The 17,847-nt window shown below is 43.9% G+C and overlaps 1 protein-coding gene across 1 annotated transcript; it reads left to right on the top strand.

Moving 5' to 3' along the window:
• Positions 1 to 8,777: 8,777 nt before the first annotated feature.
• LOC137273446 (uncharacterized) lies at positions 8,778 to 17,597 on the top strand. Its single transcript, XM_067806139.1, has 7 exons — positions 8,778 to 10,515; positions 12,062 to 12,356; positions 12,860 to 13,432; positions 13,740 to 13,834; positions 14,734 to 14,962; positions 15,342 to 15,434; positions 16,257 to 17,597. The coding sequence occupies exons 1-7, from the start codon at positions 10,276 to 10,278 to the stop codon at positions 17,111 to 17,113; spliced, it is 2,382 nt and encodes a 793-aa protein (XP_067662240.1). The 5' UTR covers positions 8,778 to 10,275; the 3' UTR covers positions 17,114 to 17,597.
• The last annotated feature ends 250 nt before the right edge of the window (positions 17,598 to 17,847 follow it).

Here is a 17,847-nt window from a genome sequence, read left to right as displayed (position 1 = left end):
TTAAAGTGCCAGTCACACAGATGCTGCATTCTCATGGAGACCACTTGGACCCCACCAATTCTTGTGTGCCTAGGAATCACAGAAACTAGCATATACATCCAAGTATCTGTTTATGGGCATTAGGGGCTGTGGGATAGACTAGTGGTTATAGTGCCTGCTTACCATGCCAAAGACGGGGTCAATTCCCCTCATGGGTACAGTATGTGAATCCCATTTCAGGTGTAACCCACCCTGATATTGCTGGAATATTACGGAAAGTGGGGTAACACTAAAACTCACTCACTGGAGCATTAGCTTTTCTGCAACTTGAGAATGAGGTCCTAAGATTCGTAAGATATGGTGTAATTTTTCACGGTATGTTTACTGAAATATTTATTGTTGAATTGGTAGGCCCGTCACACAAACAGATGTCTTCAACATCAAAAGACCCTTAAAGCTTGAATGACCTGTTTTGACTTGTAACATGCTTTTTGATTTTTTTTGGGTGCACAGTTGACCAGACTTTGCTTGTGTTTATGATGGGTGCCAACTGCATGTCATACTCACCTTTTCACCTGGTATCATCTCTATACTACTCACACTTTGCTAAGGATCAAATCATGCATTCAACAGAAAACTATTAAGTGTGGACGAATTTGGTTTAAATACTTAAATTTATAGGAAGTATGGATCCTAGGTTTCAGTATGTCATTGCAGTGGACCTCATACCTGCTATTGACATGTGTTGTTTATTTGGCATGGACTCCTTCCATGATTTGCAAAATGGTTGACTGGTGCCATGAAGACCATTTCTGTGGTTACTCATGTATCAAGTATGTAAATGGATACAATGTCCAATTAATTATTGTTTCAGTAAAGTTGTGAAATTTAAGAAATACAGTTCGTTCTACCACCATGTATAGTGTAATAAAGCACACTTTCGCCCTAAACTATTACGGGTGTAAAGTTGAAGCACGAGGACGCTTGCGCAGTGACGTCAACACATTGTGACGTCATGCAAAAAGTGCACATTATCGTCTGATAAAGTATTGTCGGCGCCTTTGATCTTTCACGGAAGCATCTTAGAATTTGAAATATTGTGATCCTTTGCAAAGTGTGGGTACTATATATTGTTCAGACTCAATTTGTTGACAAACAGCCTTATACAGCTGTAAGCCTGCTGAGACAAATATATGCTCGTGATGTAGTCACAACTGTACAAATTCTTCAGTGTGCAAAAGTTATGCTGGCCCTGTGGTCCCTGGCTAGTAAAAATTCATTAGGACCACAAAGTGATAAGTTTGCAGTGGTCCTGGTGGCCAGTGAATTTTGTGTTGAAGGTCAAGTAAATATACTAATGTTATTTTGGACCAGTGAAGTACAGACAGGACCACTAATTATTGTCCACTCGCTGGCCCTGTGGTCTAGTGGAGAATTTTGAAAGGTGTCTGTCCCTGTTGCTTATGAATGTAGAAATTATAAAAATTACAAAACTGGTTTTTTTTACTGGCGACCTACATGCTATCAAGAATGACTGTATCAGTCCAGTATTATCTAACCGACTGTGTTCAGGGATAAAAATATACTGAGCCGCAATCAGCACACTTCTCGGAACCTGATATGAAATGATTGAGTCACCCAACAAAGGTTTGAGATTACACCAGACACATGCGCAACTCAGTGTTATTGCGTTCAAAGTCTTAAATCATACGTGCTGTGACAGCTGATTATGGACCTGTGAAGATAGGGGTAGACTTGACCTTCAGCAACCCGTGCTTGTCTTAAGAGGCGACTATCGTGTTCGAGGGGTCAGGCTCCTTGACTTGGTTGACACATGTCATGGTATCCCAGTTGTGTAGGTCGATGCTAATGATGCTGCTGAGGTTTTCTATTGAAACGGTCGTCCACGAAGTACCTCGAACAAAACTACATGTAGTCTCTTATTTGTAAAATGTTGGCACTTGTTCCCGAATTGGACATATTTCCAAAATTTCCCTGAACGGTTTCTTTATGTTCACCTCGACATTTCCCGCTTTTGTTAAATTTTGTCTGAATAATATTGCAGCAATGCAAATTCTTTTTCAAAGGCAGTGTCTGGGAACAGAGACACATTTCCAGGTAGGTTCCATACATTCTCAGAAGGCAGAACGAAGAATATTTTCTTGCATGATCTGTGTATACCTGAAATGAAGAAAGCGTTTAGATTTCCTACGAGGAACTGTTATCATTATTTGTGTTGGTACGACCTGGTTCCCAGCCACGAATGCTTGGTGTTACCAGGTAGACTCTTGTAGTTGTAGATTATCCCTGGTGTTAAAGGCGACTAGAATAAATGATTGGAGGGATGAATGGATATCGATGGATCGGGTTGTCAGGTGTTTTTCGTCGATCACTGGTTTGTAAGGCCACTGTGATGTAGCTGTAAGGTGATACTTATGCACAGTCAGCACCATCACAACCCAAACAAGTGATCTGTGCAGTGCTATATCTGCAGTGCTATATCTGCAATACTTGAATATTGCCAATAACAAACAAACAAACCCAAGGGTAAAACGCACGTTCTCACTGTGTGGGTAAGCGTCTTAAGTCAAAATCAACTACACAAAATCTGAATATAAATATTTTAAGTTTGGCATATGGCCTATTACATGCCACTTTTTTCAACAGCACCATTTCACAACTAGCCATACAGATGTTCAAATAGGACAAATTGTTATGGATAACAACTTGTTTATTGCGTGATTGCGACGTTTCGGTACAGATTCTTGTACCGTTGTCAAGCAGGAATGATGCATAAATCCAGAACTTGTACACATATATACTAATAAAAACAACAATGAGATAACATAGTATACAAAGAAAACACATTTGACAACCGGTGCCATGATTGGAGAAGCAGAAAGCTGGAGAAGCCCGTAGTACACAAAGGATAGTGAATGGAAGCCAGACATGTACAAATAAAGGGGGTTACAATGAAGGAATTACAATGGAGGATGTTATCCATAACAATTTGTCCCCTTTGTACACCTCAACTTCTAAAATGCCACTCAAACAAGTCATACAGCTGTTATTTAAATGTGGCACCTTGAATAATAAAATATTATCACCTGATACGACTTGTTTTTCAGACAAGACAATTAAGTGACTATGTGATCAAATGTTCGGGTAATCTATCAAATATTCCGCATGGCTTTGGCGATTTAGTAACATACATGTCTGCTCGAAACTTTGACATTGTTAGTTTTGACTTCTAATCATTATTACTAAAGATTTGTTTTTAAAAATAACAAATTGGATTGCAAAAACAGTCTCACATCAAACCGCATAACAAGATGTATCCATCAATCTGTGGGCGTATTAGACCAAAATATGGGTAACAAAATTATTGATCGATAGCCAGTTCTAAGAACATAAGACCAGTGAAAACGACCAGTGAAAATGACCAGTGAAAAGGACCAATCACTTCCTGCAGTACAAACAGTATGTAGTCAAACTTTCAGTTGTTTCAATTAAGATTTTTATCATGAAGAATAATGCTTTTTCTGACCTAAAACATCAATTAAAACACATCAGTATCCTTTTCTTCAGGATTACAAGATTCTAACTTTTCTTCCTTTATTGTTTTTAGGCCAACATTAAGGAAATGTCAGGGTGTTTCATATTTATCATAATAAATTTGGCAAAAGGAACATAACAGGGCCCCGTTTCACAAAACTCTCGTAAGCCTAAGATCTCGTAACTTTTCTCGTAGCATCCGCAGCTCCTGTGTTACAGTATAGGAGGTACATTGGCTACGAGAAAACTTACGAGATCTTAGGCTACGAGAGTTTTGTGAAACGGGCCCCTGGACTGTATCCTTGATCATTCTTTCTCATGAAGGCCGGTCCTTTTCTTTACGCCTTAGCGACTTTCTGTCTGAATATCTGCGTTACTTTACCCACTTGAAAAAAGAAAGAAATGAGTAACGTATGTATAATACATTTCAATACATACGTTACCATTTAAACTACTCTTTTACATAACAAATACCCAGGAATAATCCAAATGTTATTACGAATATATTAACTACGTCTGATAAACTTCTAAAGTTCCATTCATTTGTACACCAATTCTTCCATCCCATTAAATAATGAAACATTCATTTAAATGTTCATATCATTCAGAGAGGAGGCCATTTCTTTACCAACACACAGCTCATTATGTGAAAATAAAACATCATTAAGTAACATTGATAGCCAGTTTAAGTGTTAACGTTTAAAGATACCTCAGTGTCTGGCTTCAGATGATATGGCACTGACGTTTGAAACCTTCAACAAATGTTGTTACCTACGTTAGCGTCTATACCGTCTACATCAGTTACAGAGAAGTAACAGCCTTGATCGAAAACCGGACCACCAAATGATGCCCCAGCAGCGCCTTCCTGTGTGTTATGATGGTAGTTGAAACACACGGCGACAATTTGAAAGAATTACACTTTGTAACATGTTTAGCATGACGTCTTTAATTACGCATGCATTCACCTGAATTTTAAACAACATTACGTCATAAAACTGATGTGGTTTCTTTCTCAAAATGTGTCTGCTGATTGATGACTGTCCTCACAAAACGTAGGTATAGCCCAAAACCAATTATATTGTGTCGAACTCTTGATTCCGTACTTTCTGGTAATGTATGTATAGGTTACGTATGTATATACATTGTCAATGCTTTTCATTTTCACTTTTGCAAATCTATACACACTACTGATCGTGATATGAGCTGTTTTAGAATTCTGGAAATACATATTGTAGGTATAATGTTTTGCATGAAGTATAAAAATCGAAGTAATTCTTGGCACCATAGTGTATGTATTGCTTGATTTCTACGCATCTTCTTTATGACGTTGAAAAGTATTTTTTTCAATATTGAACAATAGTCATTGTGAAAACATGTCGTAATTAATTTGGTAAATGCTTTGAGTGTTAGTCACTGATATTGTGCTTACCTGAAACCAGAAAGGTACGTTGCGACACCGTCATCTAGGAAAACACATCGTATGTATCCGTAGTTTCGCGACTATGTTTCATCATTCTATAACTATTCCGATTTGGATTCTTATTCTCCCTTGAATGAATGTATTGTTCTCTAAATACTCAATCTGAAACCCAAACTGCAATTTCAAAATGACGGTATAAACTTTAGTGAATCGTCACTGACATGGCGACAGTAACGTACGTATCGTTTTGACAACTTTGACTTTGCCTGCATTGCCATCATCAGGACAGAAGACCCGAAACGGTAATTAATGAGTAGGGCGAGTATATGACTTTGTGAATAATGCAAATACTGGGCACAGTATTTGTTGGATTTTGAAAAAAATGGCTGGCGACAATTCCACTTCATGAGTGAGAACGGACGAAAACCGTACCCACCTCTTCAGTCACTTATCAGCTTTGATTACACAGTTCGATCTCCGAGTAACGGTCGCCACACTGAAGACTCAAGTTCGATTCCCCATATGTGCACAGTGTGTGAGGCCTATTTCTGGTTTCCTCGGTCATGATTTTGCTGGGCTAAAAGACGGAGTAAAACCCACCCACTCACTCACATCACGACGTATTTATAACCTCGATGTGGAAGGAAGGTAATACGAGGGGCACATCGAATGGCGAAAAACCTATGGGCATTGTCATGACGCCAATAAACCAACGGTTCTAGCTCGGTCAGCTGAAATGATAAACGTTGGTTCTTTTTGACATATGTAACAAATATTTAACAAATACAGCACTAATATATGGTCTTCACTCATAGTACGCGTCTACTCCTAATAGACGACCGTGATGTAATGGGTAGAGCGTCTGTCCCCAAAAGGTGAAATTGGATCGGGTTGCTTCACATCACAAGATGTTAAAAGATGGTACGATTTGATACCCTGCCTAGCGCTCTGGAATACGCTATCGGTGTCATAACAAGGCCCGATTTTTCTGTGTGTAGTTTGGGTGTCATTTTGGACTGTCCTTTTGCATTAAAAGACCCATGGAGATATGATTGAATTGATCTTCATTAATCCATGCTTGTCGTAAGAGGCGACTAACGGGGTCGGGCGGTCAGGCTCGTTGATTTGGTTGACATCGTTTGCTCATGATGTCGATCACTGGATAGTCTGACCCAGACTCGATTATTTAGACCGCCACCATATAGCTGGAATATTGCCGAGTGCGGCGTAAAACGAAACCCACTCACTCACCTTGTATCAAAAGAACGCACGCACACTCGCACGAACATGACTTTCAACACTACCCACAAAGAACCCAGAATTTCGGTATCTCAACAGGATACAGGACAACCGCTGATTGCACTTTCCCAGGCTTGCTGGCTGTTCAGATAACCCCGACTCTGATATTCTAATGTCAAGTACTTCCTTGTCTCTCTCAGAGACAGACACCCATTGTCTCTAATCACAGGTGACGTTAACGCACAACAGCAGGCAAGTATCAAGTGGATGTTCAATGTTATATATTCAAGTACTTGTGACCGAGCGGTTGAAGGTTCGTTCCTCATGCCGAAGACCCAGGTTCGTTCCTCATGCCGAAGACCCAGGTTCGTTCCTCCAGATGAATGGAAGTGAAACTCATGTTTGCCTTCTCACTAGATGAATATTCCAAAATGAAGTATACCCGCGTTTAACGTCTTCGTGTGGTCAGGCTCACTGACTTGGTTGACACATGTCATCGGTTCCCAATTGCGCAGATCAGTGCTCATGTTGTTGATCACTGGATTGTCTGGTCCAGACTCGATTATTTACAGACCGCCGCCACATAGCTGAAATAATGCTGAGTACAGTGTAAAACTAAAATGAAGTAAACCCGTGATCAGTCGGTCTTGCTCACCCCAAACCCCACTCACTCACTCACTCCACCCGTGAAGATCCTGGTCTGAATGGATATTCAACAACCCATGCTTGTCGCAAGAGACAACTAACAAGATCAAGTGGTCTGACTCACCGAGGTCGGTGACACTTAACGTCCATAATATTCCAATTAACGCGCATGATGCTGATCTCAGGATTGTCTGGTCCAGACTTGCTTATGTACAGACCGCCGCAATATAGCTGAAATATTGTTTAGAGCGGCTTTAAACAATCACACAGTTTTTCGTGTATCCGACAATTTTCCGACCAGAACCTGCTGCAGATGTATGTTACAGTCAGATTGTGAAATCAGACATTTCATTTTGAATAACAACAATAAATATACTTCAGTATTTTCATGAAATTTCAATTCATCGATATGTATAGTGGATAGTATGGCGTGGCTGCTCCGGACACAGCAAGCGTCAAAGCCAAGCTCAAATGCAACAGTCGCTGCCACAGCAGTTTTAAATGTTCGTGACAATAAGTGATCTTGAAATTGTGATCCACTTTCGTTGATTAAGATAGTGAAATTTCATGAATAACTGAAGTTTATTAATATGCCATTCCAAAAGAACATGCTCTGCTCGCTGTGAAAAAGTGGGCACCATAATAAAACTGGCGAAATTGTTCCATCATCAGGGTACAACTTCACTAGGTATGATTGGTGTGTATATAAAGTATAGAAGCATATAAAGTACTCTTTTACCTTTGAAATAGGATTTTTAATATCAATAGAAAATCTTGTTTTTGTTCTGACACCCGAATCTTTCCCTTGGGAGGGGGCATGAGTGCCCCTGCCGTCAAGTCGCCGCAATATGTTGTGTAGATTTGTGGGGCTGTGGGTAGCCCTGAGGTTAAAGTGTTCGCTCGTCACGCCGAAGACCCTGGTTGGATTCCCCACATGGTCACAATGTGTGAAGCACATTTCTGGTGTCCCTCCGCCGTGAGATTGCGCTTAATGTTGCTATAAGCGACTTAAAACCACACCCACTCGCTTACTATGTAGATTTGCGTGCGCTTTGCACTCTTGATACCCGTGGTTGTGGGTTCGAATCTTAGAGTACCTTCTTTGCTTAAGTGATTCTCACCATACACGATCTCATAGATTTCATGGGGTGATTGGGTAACTGGTAGTTAAGTCGTTCGCTCGTCAAACCGAGGAGCCGGGTGCGATTCTCCACATCGGTACAATGGGTGACACCCATTCCTGGTGTCCTCTGCCGAGATATTGCGGAAATAATGCGGGGAACCTCTGCCGAGATATTGCGTGAATAATGCGAGAACCTCTGCCGAGATATTGCGTGAATATTGCCAGAACCTCTGCCGAGATATTGCGTGAATATTGCGAGAACCTCTGCCGAGATATTGCGGGAATATTGCGAGAACCTCTGCCGAGATATTGCATGAATATTGCGAGGATCTCTGCCGAGATATTGCGGGAATATTGCGGGAGCCTCTGTCGAGATATTGCGGGAATATTGCGGGAGCCTCTGTCGAGATATTGCGTGAATATTGCGAGAACCTCTGCCGAGATATTGCGTGAATATTGCGGGAGCCTCTGTCGAGATATTGCGTGAATATTGCGAGAACCTCTGTCGAGATATTGCGTGAATATTGCGAGGACCTCTGCCGACATATTGCGTGAATATTGCGAGAACCTCTGCCGAGATATTGCGTGAATATTGCGAGAACCTCTGCCGAGATATTGCGGGAATATTGCGAGAACCTCTGCCGAGATATTGCATGAATATTGCGAGGATCTCTGCCGAGATGTTGCGGGAATATTGCGGGAGCCTCTGTCGAGATATTGCGGGAATATTGCGGGAGCCTCTGTCGAGATATTGCGGGAATATTGCGAGAACCTCTGCCGAGATATTGCGTGAATATTGCGGGAGCCTCTGTCGAGATATTGCGTGAATATTGCGAGAACCTCTGCCGAGATATTGCGTGAATACTGCGAGAACCTCTGCCGAGATATTGCGTGAATATTGCGAGGACCTCTGCCGACATATTGCGGGAATATTGCGTGAGCCTCTGTCGAGATATTGCGGGAATATTGCGGGAGCCTCTGTCGAGATATTGCATGAATATTGCGGGAGCCTCTGTCGAGATATTGCGGGAATATTGCGGGAGCCTCTGTCGAGATATTGCGTGAATATTGTTAAAAGCGGCGTAAACTAAACTCATTCGTAGGTTTCATTTCAACTTCCATTAAACCCGACTTCCTCACTCATTCATACACCGTATCCCTACCCCCACCCTCCATATTAGTCGAAGGTTCTTCTCTCACGTCGGCTCGGTTTGGACGATTTACTAACTGGTCTGCCCTATGAATTATACCTTAGCTGTCAAACATGAACGCACGCTCATGCTCGCACAATGTAAACCTACAGTGTGCTTCTCACTATATGTTAGGTCATCCCTTGTTTTCCGAGAGTAACCGCATTTGAGGTTTTTGTTTTGGAGGGACAGGTTTTACTTTTCGCTAGAAAGAACAATTCCCAGGTTATACTTTTCGTTAGTAAGACCGCTTCCCAGGTTTTACTTTTCCTAACTTTATACAAACATCAACATTCAAATGATACACAAGTGTTTGAAATCAATTGAAAACTATCATTCAAGATTAAACTCACAACACAAATGATGGATTTGAAACCGCAATTCTCTCATCAGTAGGCAGACGCCGTACCGCGCAGCCACCGGGCCAACGAAGGAGGAGGGATTAAATTATCCACTTATAGTTACTGTCATTGAATTGATTTTTACGTTATTGTTATGTAGTTTCATTAAATGATCATCTACATTGCAATTATCCATCACTGACGGTGTATATGTTAGAGAAAACACTTCTCCTCGATTTTGGTGCAGAGTGTAAAACCATCGGGGTCGGGAAATCCCTCGGGGTTCCGCCCCTCGGGATTTCCCTCCCCTTCCGTTTTTACATTGTCTACCATAACCTCGGAGGTGTGTTTTCTCCAATACATCACACCTTTCACACTCACTCTCACACACACTGGTGCCTCGGCCGTGATATCCGGAAAAACACTACGAGTGGACTGAACAGTAGTCATGCACTATACAGATACTGAAACACTATGTACTGCTGTCACAAGGAAGACTCGTGATAAAACACTTCTGATACGGATAGTCTAACCTTTAATGATCTCAATGCTCATGCGAAGATGTATTCAAATATATTTATACTCGACGAGGGCATTGTCCGCTTCCCACAAGGCCCTGATGCTGGATAGCCGACACTGGCGACAAATCTTCTTCCTCCTTGAGAGCTTTATATCTCGGTGACGACGTCATCGTTCGCAGAGTTGGGGAAGACTCCGCTCAGAGCACTAGCTGTAGAAGGTGCTGTCGTAGACGTCGGCAACGAGGATCAACCAACATAAACGATGTTCGCTTTGTTCCTGTCGCTGCTCCTGGTCGTTCCAGGATGTTTGAGCGTCAACGTCATTGAACACGCTGGTGCCAACGGTCCGGATGTAGTGACAACAGTGGTGGACATCATTCGAACCAACTGCATCCTGCCCGAGGACAAACTGTTTCTCCGCCGTCTGGCTTACGTCGAGACGAGGGATGGGTCCTTGCCGAAAACATATGGTGACCCAAACAACAGTGGTGGAATCTGGCAGGTGAGTGAGTGGGTGAGTGGAAGGGTGGGTGGGTGAGTGAATGAATGGTTTTTACATCACTGTGTGACACAATAACAGTGGCGGAATCTGGCAGGTGGGTGAGTGAGCGAGTGGAATCTGGCTGGTGAGTGAGTGAGTGAGTTGAGTGAGTGAGCGAGTGAGTGAGTGAGTGAGTGAGTGAGTGAGAGAGTGATTTTACACCACTATAGGACCCAAATAACAGTGACGGAATCTGGCTGATGGGTGAGTGTGTGAGTGAGTGGAATCTGACAGGTGAGTGAGTATGATTTTACACCGCCGTTAGCAATGTTCCAGCATTATTACAGACTATGGACACCAGGAATGGGCAACTGAACCCAGATCCTCGGCTTGACTACCGGACGTGCTAATCACTGGACTACTCCACGGCAAGTTATAATAACGGCTGAGTATTTTAAAAAAATACCGTCACACCAGCAGTATTTTAGCTTTTTGTGATGGGAGATGACATCAAAGGACATGTTGGTTGCACCTTTGTCAATGTCCTCTGTGTTTTAGATTGTTGTTATGCACCGCACATAGCAATATTTACGACAAGCATGGGTTGCTGGACCACCCGATCCTTTTCGTTTTACGACAAGCATGGGTTGCTGAAGATCATTTCCAACCCGGAACTTCACGGTTGAATGTTTGTTGTGATATTGCTTGAAAGGTATTGAAAGCGACATAAAAATACACTCACTGGTGCCCTTGAATTAGACATCTGTTTTATGTCTTTACCTTTAACAAAGGCAAAAATCGTTAGCCTATAAGAGTGGAATAGTTCTCAGGTACCCTGAAGAGATTCCAGGATACCATAGGCATCCAGTTAGACGGATATCGATGATGCGGATCGGGAGAAGTTTTATGTACGGTATGGCCTTAAAGCTGCAATAGAAACACTCATTTTGACAAGATTAACCAATTCCTCTCCGAGCACAGGAAGCAGAACACACCAAAGCCAGTTCCACACCATATGTCACCAACTTGAAAAAAGTCTCTATACTCATTCTGTATAAGTCACCGTTTTTAAAAGACAGCATCGTTTTAATTACTGGGTGGATGTGCAGTGAAGCCTGTCTAAACCGGCATCCCATGGGACTGTAATAAAGTGCCGGTTTAGACAAGGTGCCGGATTAGACGATCATTTTCCATCACGGCTGCCGTTTACACAGTTGTAAAACATATTGGTCGTTGCCTTAGTCATGTGCTTCACAATTATCCTAACAGCTGCTCTGTATTCCCATTGCATGGGCGCCGTGTAAATCCGGGTTATAACAGGTCCTCAGCGACCCATGCTTGCCACGAAAGGCGACAATGGTTGTCGTAAGAGGCGACAAACGGGATTGGGTGGTCAGGCTCACCGACTTGGTTGACACATGTCATCGGTTCCCATTTGCGCAGATCAATGCTCATGCTGTTGATCTCTGGATTGTCTGGTCCAGACTCGATTATTTACAGACTGACGCCATATAGCTGGAATATTGTTGAGTGTGGCGTAAAACTCACTCACTCACTTCCATTGCAGGTGAGCTCCAGTATGCTCGCACAGACCCAGGGCAACCAGCCCGAGATGCGGCCTCTGTACACGATCATACAGAACTCCCTGCACATAAACTGGACGACTGTCCAGTGGTCAGACCTCAGAAAACCCCTCTACTCCGGACTGGCCGCCGCCCTCTACCTCACGCTCCAAACCAGCCACCCGGGGGTGGACATTCCTCTGAAGATCGAGGAGCAAGCCACTTTCTGGAGGGACAAGTATCACAGCGGAGGGAACAGTGCTTACAACTTCACAGAGACCGTCAGTGCAATGGAACTAGGTCCGTGCTAGCTCTCTTCTCCCCGCTTGTAACGGTAAAACCTAGAATGAAGGCTCACGCAATGACTATTGCGCTATCACTGAGTAGTAGGATGATGGGTGGGTGGGCGAGTGAGTGAGAACAGTGTAACGCTGCTTTTAGCAACATTCCAGCAACATCGCGGACGCAGAAATGGGCTTCACACATTGTACCCATGAGGGGAAAGGAAACAGGGGCCTTCGGTACGACCCCAGTCCTTTTGAAAATGACCTTATGATCACATTCGAACCCCATAAACGCTCTCCTTTCAAAATTCCCGGATCCGCCAATGTTATACCTGGTGTAACTACTACTACTACTACTACTACTACTACTACTACTACTACTACTACTACTACTACTACTACTACTACTACTACTACTACTACTACTACTGCTACTGCTACTGCTACTGCTACTACCAATAATTAGAAGTTGTATTCTGATTGTTGTCATCGTGCTTATTTGCTTCTCTTTGCTTACAGGTTGTCAGGCTTTGAACAGACAGTTGGACATTGCCTTTATCGTGGACACATCCAGCAGTCTGAGCAAGGATGACTTCACAAGGGTCAAAGACTTCCTAAAGGACATCGTAAATGGACTCAATATTGGTCCAAACACTGCCCACGTTGCTGTCATAACGTACGCCTCAACCGTTAATGTCCAGTTCCGTCTCAACAGGTACTTCTCAAGCAATGAAGTCTACACTGCCATAGACAACCTCGTCTACACCGGTGGTGCTACCAACACTGCAGGGGCTCTCAATGCGGCCGTCACCGATGTCTTCGCCAACTCAGTGGGCGCTAGGGACAACGCCGTCAAGGTAGCCATTCTCATCACTGATGGAAAGTCCGACGACGCCATTAACACTCAACATGCTGCTGACAACGTGCACATGAACAACATCGCCGTGTTCACAGTGGGGGTGGGGAGCTCCATTGATGCCAATGAACTGCAGAATGTGGCCACTCACCCCTTCTGCACCCATTCTTATGTTGCAAACGGGTATGACAGCATCGCCAACCTCAAACAGGAGATACAGAACAACATCTGCAGGGGTGAGTTTGTCGGAGAGATCCCTGTAATTTCTGTTTCTCCAAGAAGGTTATGGACCGACCGTTTTTTTTAAATGATCGGTCCCTTCACGTTAGTTTGAAATGATCGGTCCCTTAACGTCAGTTTGAAATGATCGGTGCCTTAACGCCAATTTGAAATGGTCGGTCTCTTAGCACCAGTGACTTGCAGCGCTTCTCCGGGTCAGTTGAGACGTCCCTATTGAAATAATGTTTTACAAGTAGTATTCACGTCATCTCGGTATTATTTAGGATTTAATCAAGATTATCTAATCTGATGAACGTCTTGCAGCTCCTCTGTACGCCAATACGACGGTAGAATGTACGATCGGGAGTTGTCCCCCTTACGCCTTCCCCTTCACCGGCAGCAACGGTCTCACCATCCAGGTAAACACGTGGTCACTACATCATCGCCACGTTTTCGCTTCACTAAATTTGTCTAAACTCAAAATATCTGTCAATGCCCACGTAGGTGTGTCCCCGCCCACCACATATGTCAACGTCGCCTCGTCGTTTTGAGTTCTGTATCCCGGCCTACTCTAAATGTACTCGCTTATTCTGGCTGTATCCGCCCACTTTATACATTTCCGACATCTCTCTGTATCCTCGCCCACTGTGTCTGTCTCCGCCCACATTATATATTCTTGTGCACTGTGTGTGAGTCCGCTCAGTGTGTGTATCCCCGCTCACTTTATATACCCGCCCACTGGAGTGTCTCCGTCCACTATATGTGTCCCCGCCCACTTTACGTATCCCCGCCAACACTATGTATCCCCACTTCTTTAAACATACACGCTCACCTTATTCACTTTATCACCCACTCCCACTTTCGTGTAATGTTTGAAGCTTCTGACCAAATACGTCAACAATAGCTCTTACATGTGATCAGTCGGACAATGAGGGTAGCCTAGTTGTATAAACATTCACTTGTCACGCCACAATCCCGAGTTCGATTCCCTACATTGGGAACCGTGAGTAGCCCAATTTCTTGTTATTTTCTGGTGATGTTGCTGAAATATTTCTAAAAGCATCGTGCAGCAATACTCACTCACTATTGGCTATCGTGGCGTGGGAGAAGTATTGTTTTATGTCGCATTTAGCACTGCTCTAGCAATCACAGCAGGGGACACGAGAAATGGGCTTCACACTTTATACCCGTGTGGGGACTCGTCCCCGGCGTGACGAGCGATCACAATACCGCTGGCCCTTGTTATCATTGAGGACCGTCGTAGATGTACACAAGTGGACTGGCCACGATTTTAACGACTGCATCTTTTAAATCCCAGTCCACGGTCACCTGCGGTTCGTCCGTCCTCTACGCCGACGTCAACAACTTCTACCCTAGCACCGCACACAACCTCATCTCTCGGGTCATCAACAGAAATGGGGATATCTTCTACCAGGCCAAGCCTGACGCCAACGCTGACTTCTTGTACGTCATGGCGAGAGACTCGCAAGGAAGTACCGGCTGCAACCTAACCTTGACGCCCCTTGTCGGCAACCAGGTAGTTACAGGTAGGTGTGCCCTGCATATTTACCTATAGTCTCCTTGACGCCCCTCGGTTATTAGCAAACAGCAGTTACAGGTAGCCGTGACCTGTAAATTTGGTTGTAGAGTCACCTTGACGCCCCTTATCGTCAACCAGGTAGTTATAGGAAGATACGTCCTGTGTAATTGGCTTTAGAGTCACCTTGACGCCCCTTATCGGCAACCAGGTAGTTATAGGAAGATGTGTCCTGTGTAATTGGCTTTAGAGCCACCTTGACGCCCCTTATCGGCTACCAGGCGGTTATAGGTAGATGTGCCCTGTACTTTTGGCCTGAAATTTCCGAATTTGCCTAACACTACGATAAGTCGAACCTATGTTCAACTGTATGTGATCATGTTTTACAGGGTTCGAGGTGATCTGTAGGGATCTGCCCAGCCTCAGCCAGAGACAGTGCACGAAATCAGATCTGATCCAGTTCCGACCACTTATATGTGACAGTGAGTACACTTTAGAGTGAGCTGAGTTTTACGCCGCATCCAGCAATATTCCAGCTATACGACGGCGGTTTGTAAATAATCGAGTCTGATCAACAACATGAGCATCGATCTGTGCATTTTTGAACCGGTCGCCTTTTATGGCACGCAATGCCCACGATTGCTGTGATTGCTGAAGGCCTATTCTACCACGGAACTTCACGGGTCACTTTAGTACAACTCGGTGGACTCGTGGGCGCAACCCACTTACGTACCCTCAGTTATGGATAAATGTTAAAACATGAATTTGGTTACCTACAGCTGCTGATAGGTAATTTAGACAAACGTGGAAGCAGTTAACTTCATACAATGAACTTGACAGGACGTAACTTTTCCCGTGATGTGTCGCTATCGACAGCCAACACTAAGGTCTGATATTATTAAGATGGATTTCTCATTCGAAACAGGCAAGCCCGAGTGGTTAATCTAAGGCAAAAGTAATTACTGAATATCAAACTGTCAGGTTAGAATTAATCTTCAGCAACCCCTGCTTGTCGTAAGAGGCAACTCAAGGGATCGGGGGGTCAGGCTCGCTGACAAGCTTGGCATTGTATCCCTGTTGCGTAGATCGATGCTCCTGCTGTTGATCACTGGATTGTCAGGTCCAGACCCGATTGCGGCCATATGGCAGGAATATAGCGAGTCCAAGTTCATTGTCCTATGACGTCATACATCCCTCAAAACAAGAGTAGAAACTGACACTTGTCAAAGAGAAATGGTTTGGATTGAATTTTGCTTATAAACGGCGTAAAATACAATTCACTCACTCACTTTCTCTCCATCCAGGTGTCCCGACTGTGCAGAACCCATGTAAATCTGGAGATGGGTCTAACCAGAAGAAGTACCCCTTCCCAGGTGACCCGAGTCGCTACATCCAGTGTTTGTCCAATGGCCTGTTCCAAGTCATCTACTGTCCACCTAACAACCTGTTTGACCCTGTCTGTGAAACATGTTACGGTACTAAGTTTCCCAAAGTGGACTGTTCTGGAGGCGGCCATTTAGGTGATAATCCATGCACGGCCCAGAATCTCCTCAACAATCACTTCTACTTCGAGTTCCCTGGGGATCACACCAAGTACATTCAGTGTGACATATGGGGCCATGCGTGGGTGAGATCCTGCCAGATGTCTTTTGTGTGGGTGCAGGCACACCTCACGTGTGAGGAGCCCGGGCTCTCCTACAACCCCTGCCCCCAGATGACCCTTAACGGACAACGATTCTACAGCTACCCACTGGACGCACATAAGTTCATTGAATGCCTTGACACGCTGAACCCTCAGCTTCTGGACTGCCCGAACCGAGAGGTCTGGGACGACTGTGCGAAGACGTGTGTCGGTGAAGCAATGCTGACCCCGAACTGTGGGTCTGGATCTGGTGGGCTTGACTACACCCGGGTAGCAACAGCACCACCCTCATACACCTACCTCCAAACCGGAGCTGCGGTCAGCGCGTACACGTACCCCTGCACAGAGGACCACGTTCGGAACAACGAACTCTACTTCCCTGTTCCTGGCAACAAACACCAGTACTACCAGTGCACCCTGACGGGAATCAGATACACAAAGACCTGTCCCGGAAGTGATTGCTACGACCCGAACTCTCACACTTGTGTTGACGGCTGTCTCGTTATTGGTGGTAACTAGACACCATCAAACCATACTGGGTAGCATAAACTACGGATATAACGAACTAACGTAGACAGCGAACTGTTTGAGGGTCCCGTCACTTGCTGCTGATCTGTAAAATTCGTCTACAGTTAGATGCCTCTATACCAACTAAGAAAGTTTTGAAGCACCCATTTGTCATATGAGGCAGATCAAGAATAACGTTACATGTATACATTGAGATTCCAAAGGCTTTTAATGCCATATTCGCCAAGGCTATTTAATAACAGTAGATTAAATTGTCTTTGAAAAACACATAAAGGTACTGTTGGGGTGTTCTAGTGCTGTGGGCGAATATTGCAACCAAATATAACATGCTGTGCCCTTTATTTACATCTTGACGAAGTAGCAATGAGACCAGCGGCTCTGTTTGGTCATCGTAATAATCAAGAATCATTCATATAATGTAACTTGCATATTGAACATACGCGCTTTTCATAATAAAACATATCTACATCACACGGCTTTTGTTATTACACGACAGCCGTGTAGTGTCATGTATGTTTGTGTGGCATGCATATTTGTGTGACACGTATGTTTGTGTGACATGCATGTTTGAGAGGCATGCATGTTTGTGTGACATATATGTTGATGCGACCAGTGTGTTTGTGTGTCATGCATATCTGTGTCATGCGCGTTTGTGTGGCATACATATTTGTATGACATATTTGTATTTGTATGTTTCTGTGACATGTATGTTTGTGTGACATGCA

This window comes from Haliotis asinina, chromosome 2, assembly GCF_037392515.1.
Source record: "Haliotis asinina isolate JCU_RB_2024 chromosome 2, JCU_Hal_asi_v2, whole genome shotgun sequence".
Lineage (NCBI taxonomy): Eukaryota > Metazoa > Mollusca > Gastropoda > Lepetellida > Haliotidae > Haliotis > Haliotis asinina.
The sequence above is the reverse complement of the archived record's forward strand: the minus strand, read 5'-3'. Positions and strand labels throughout refer to the sequence as shown.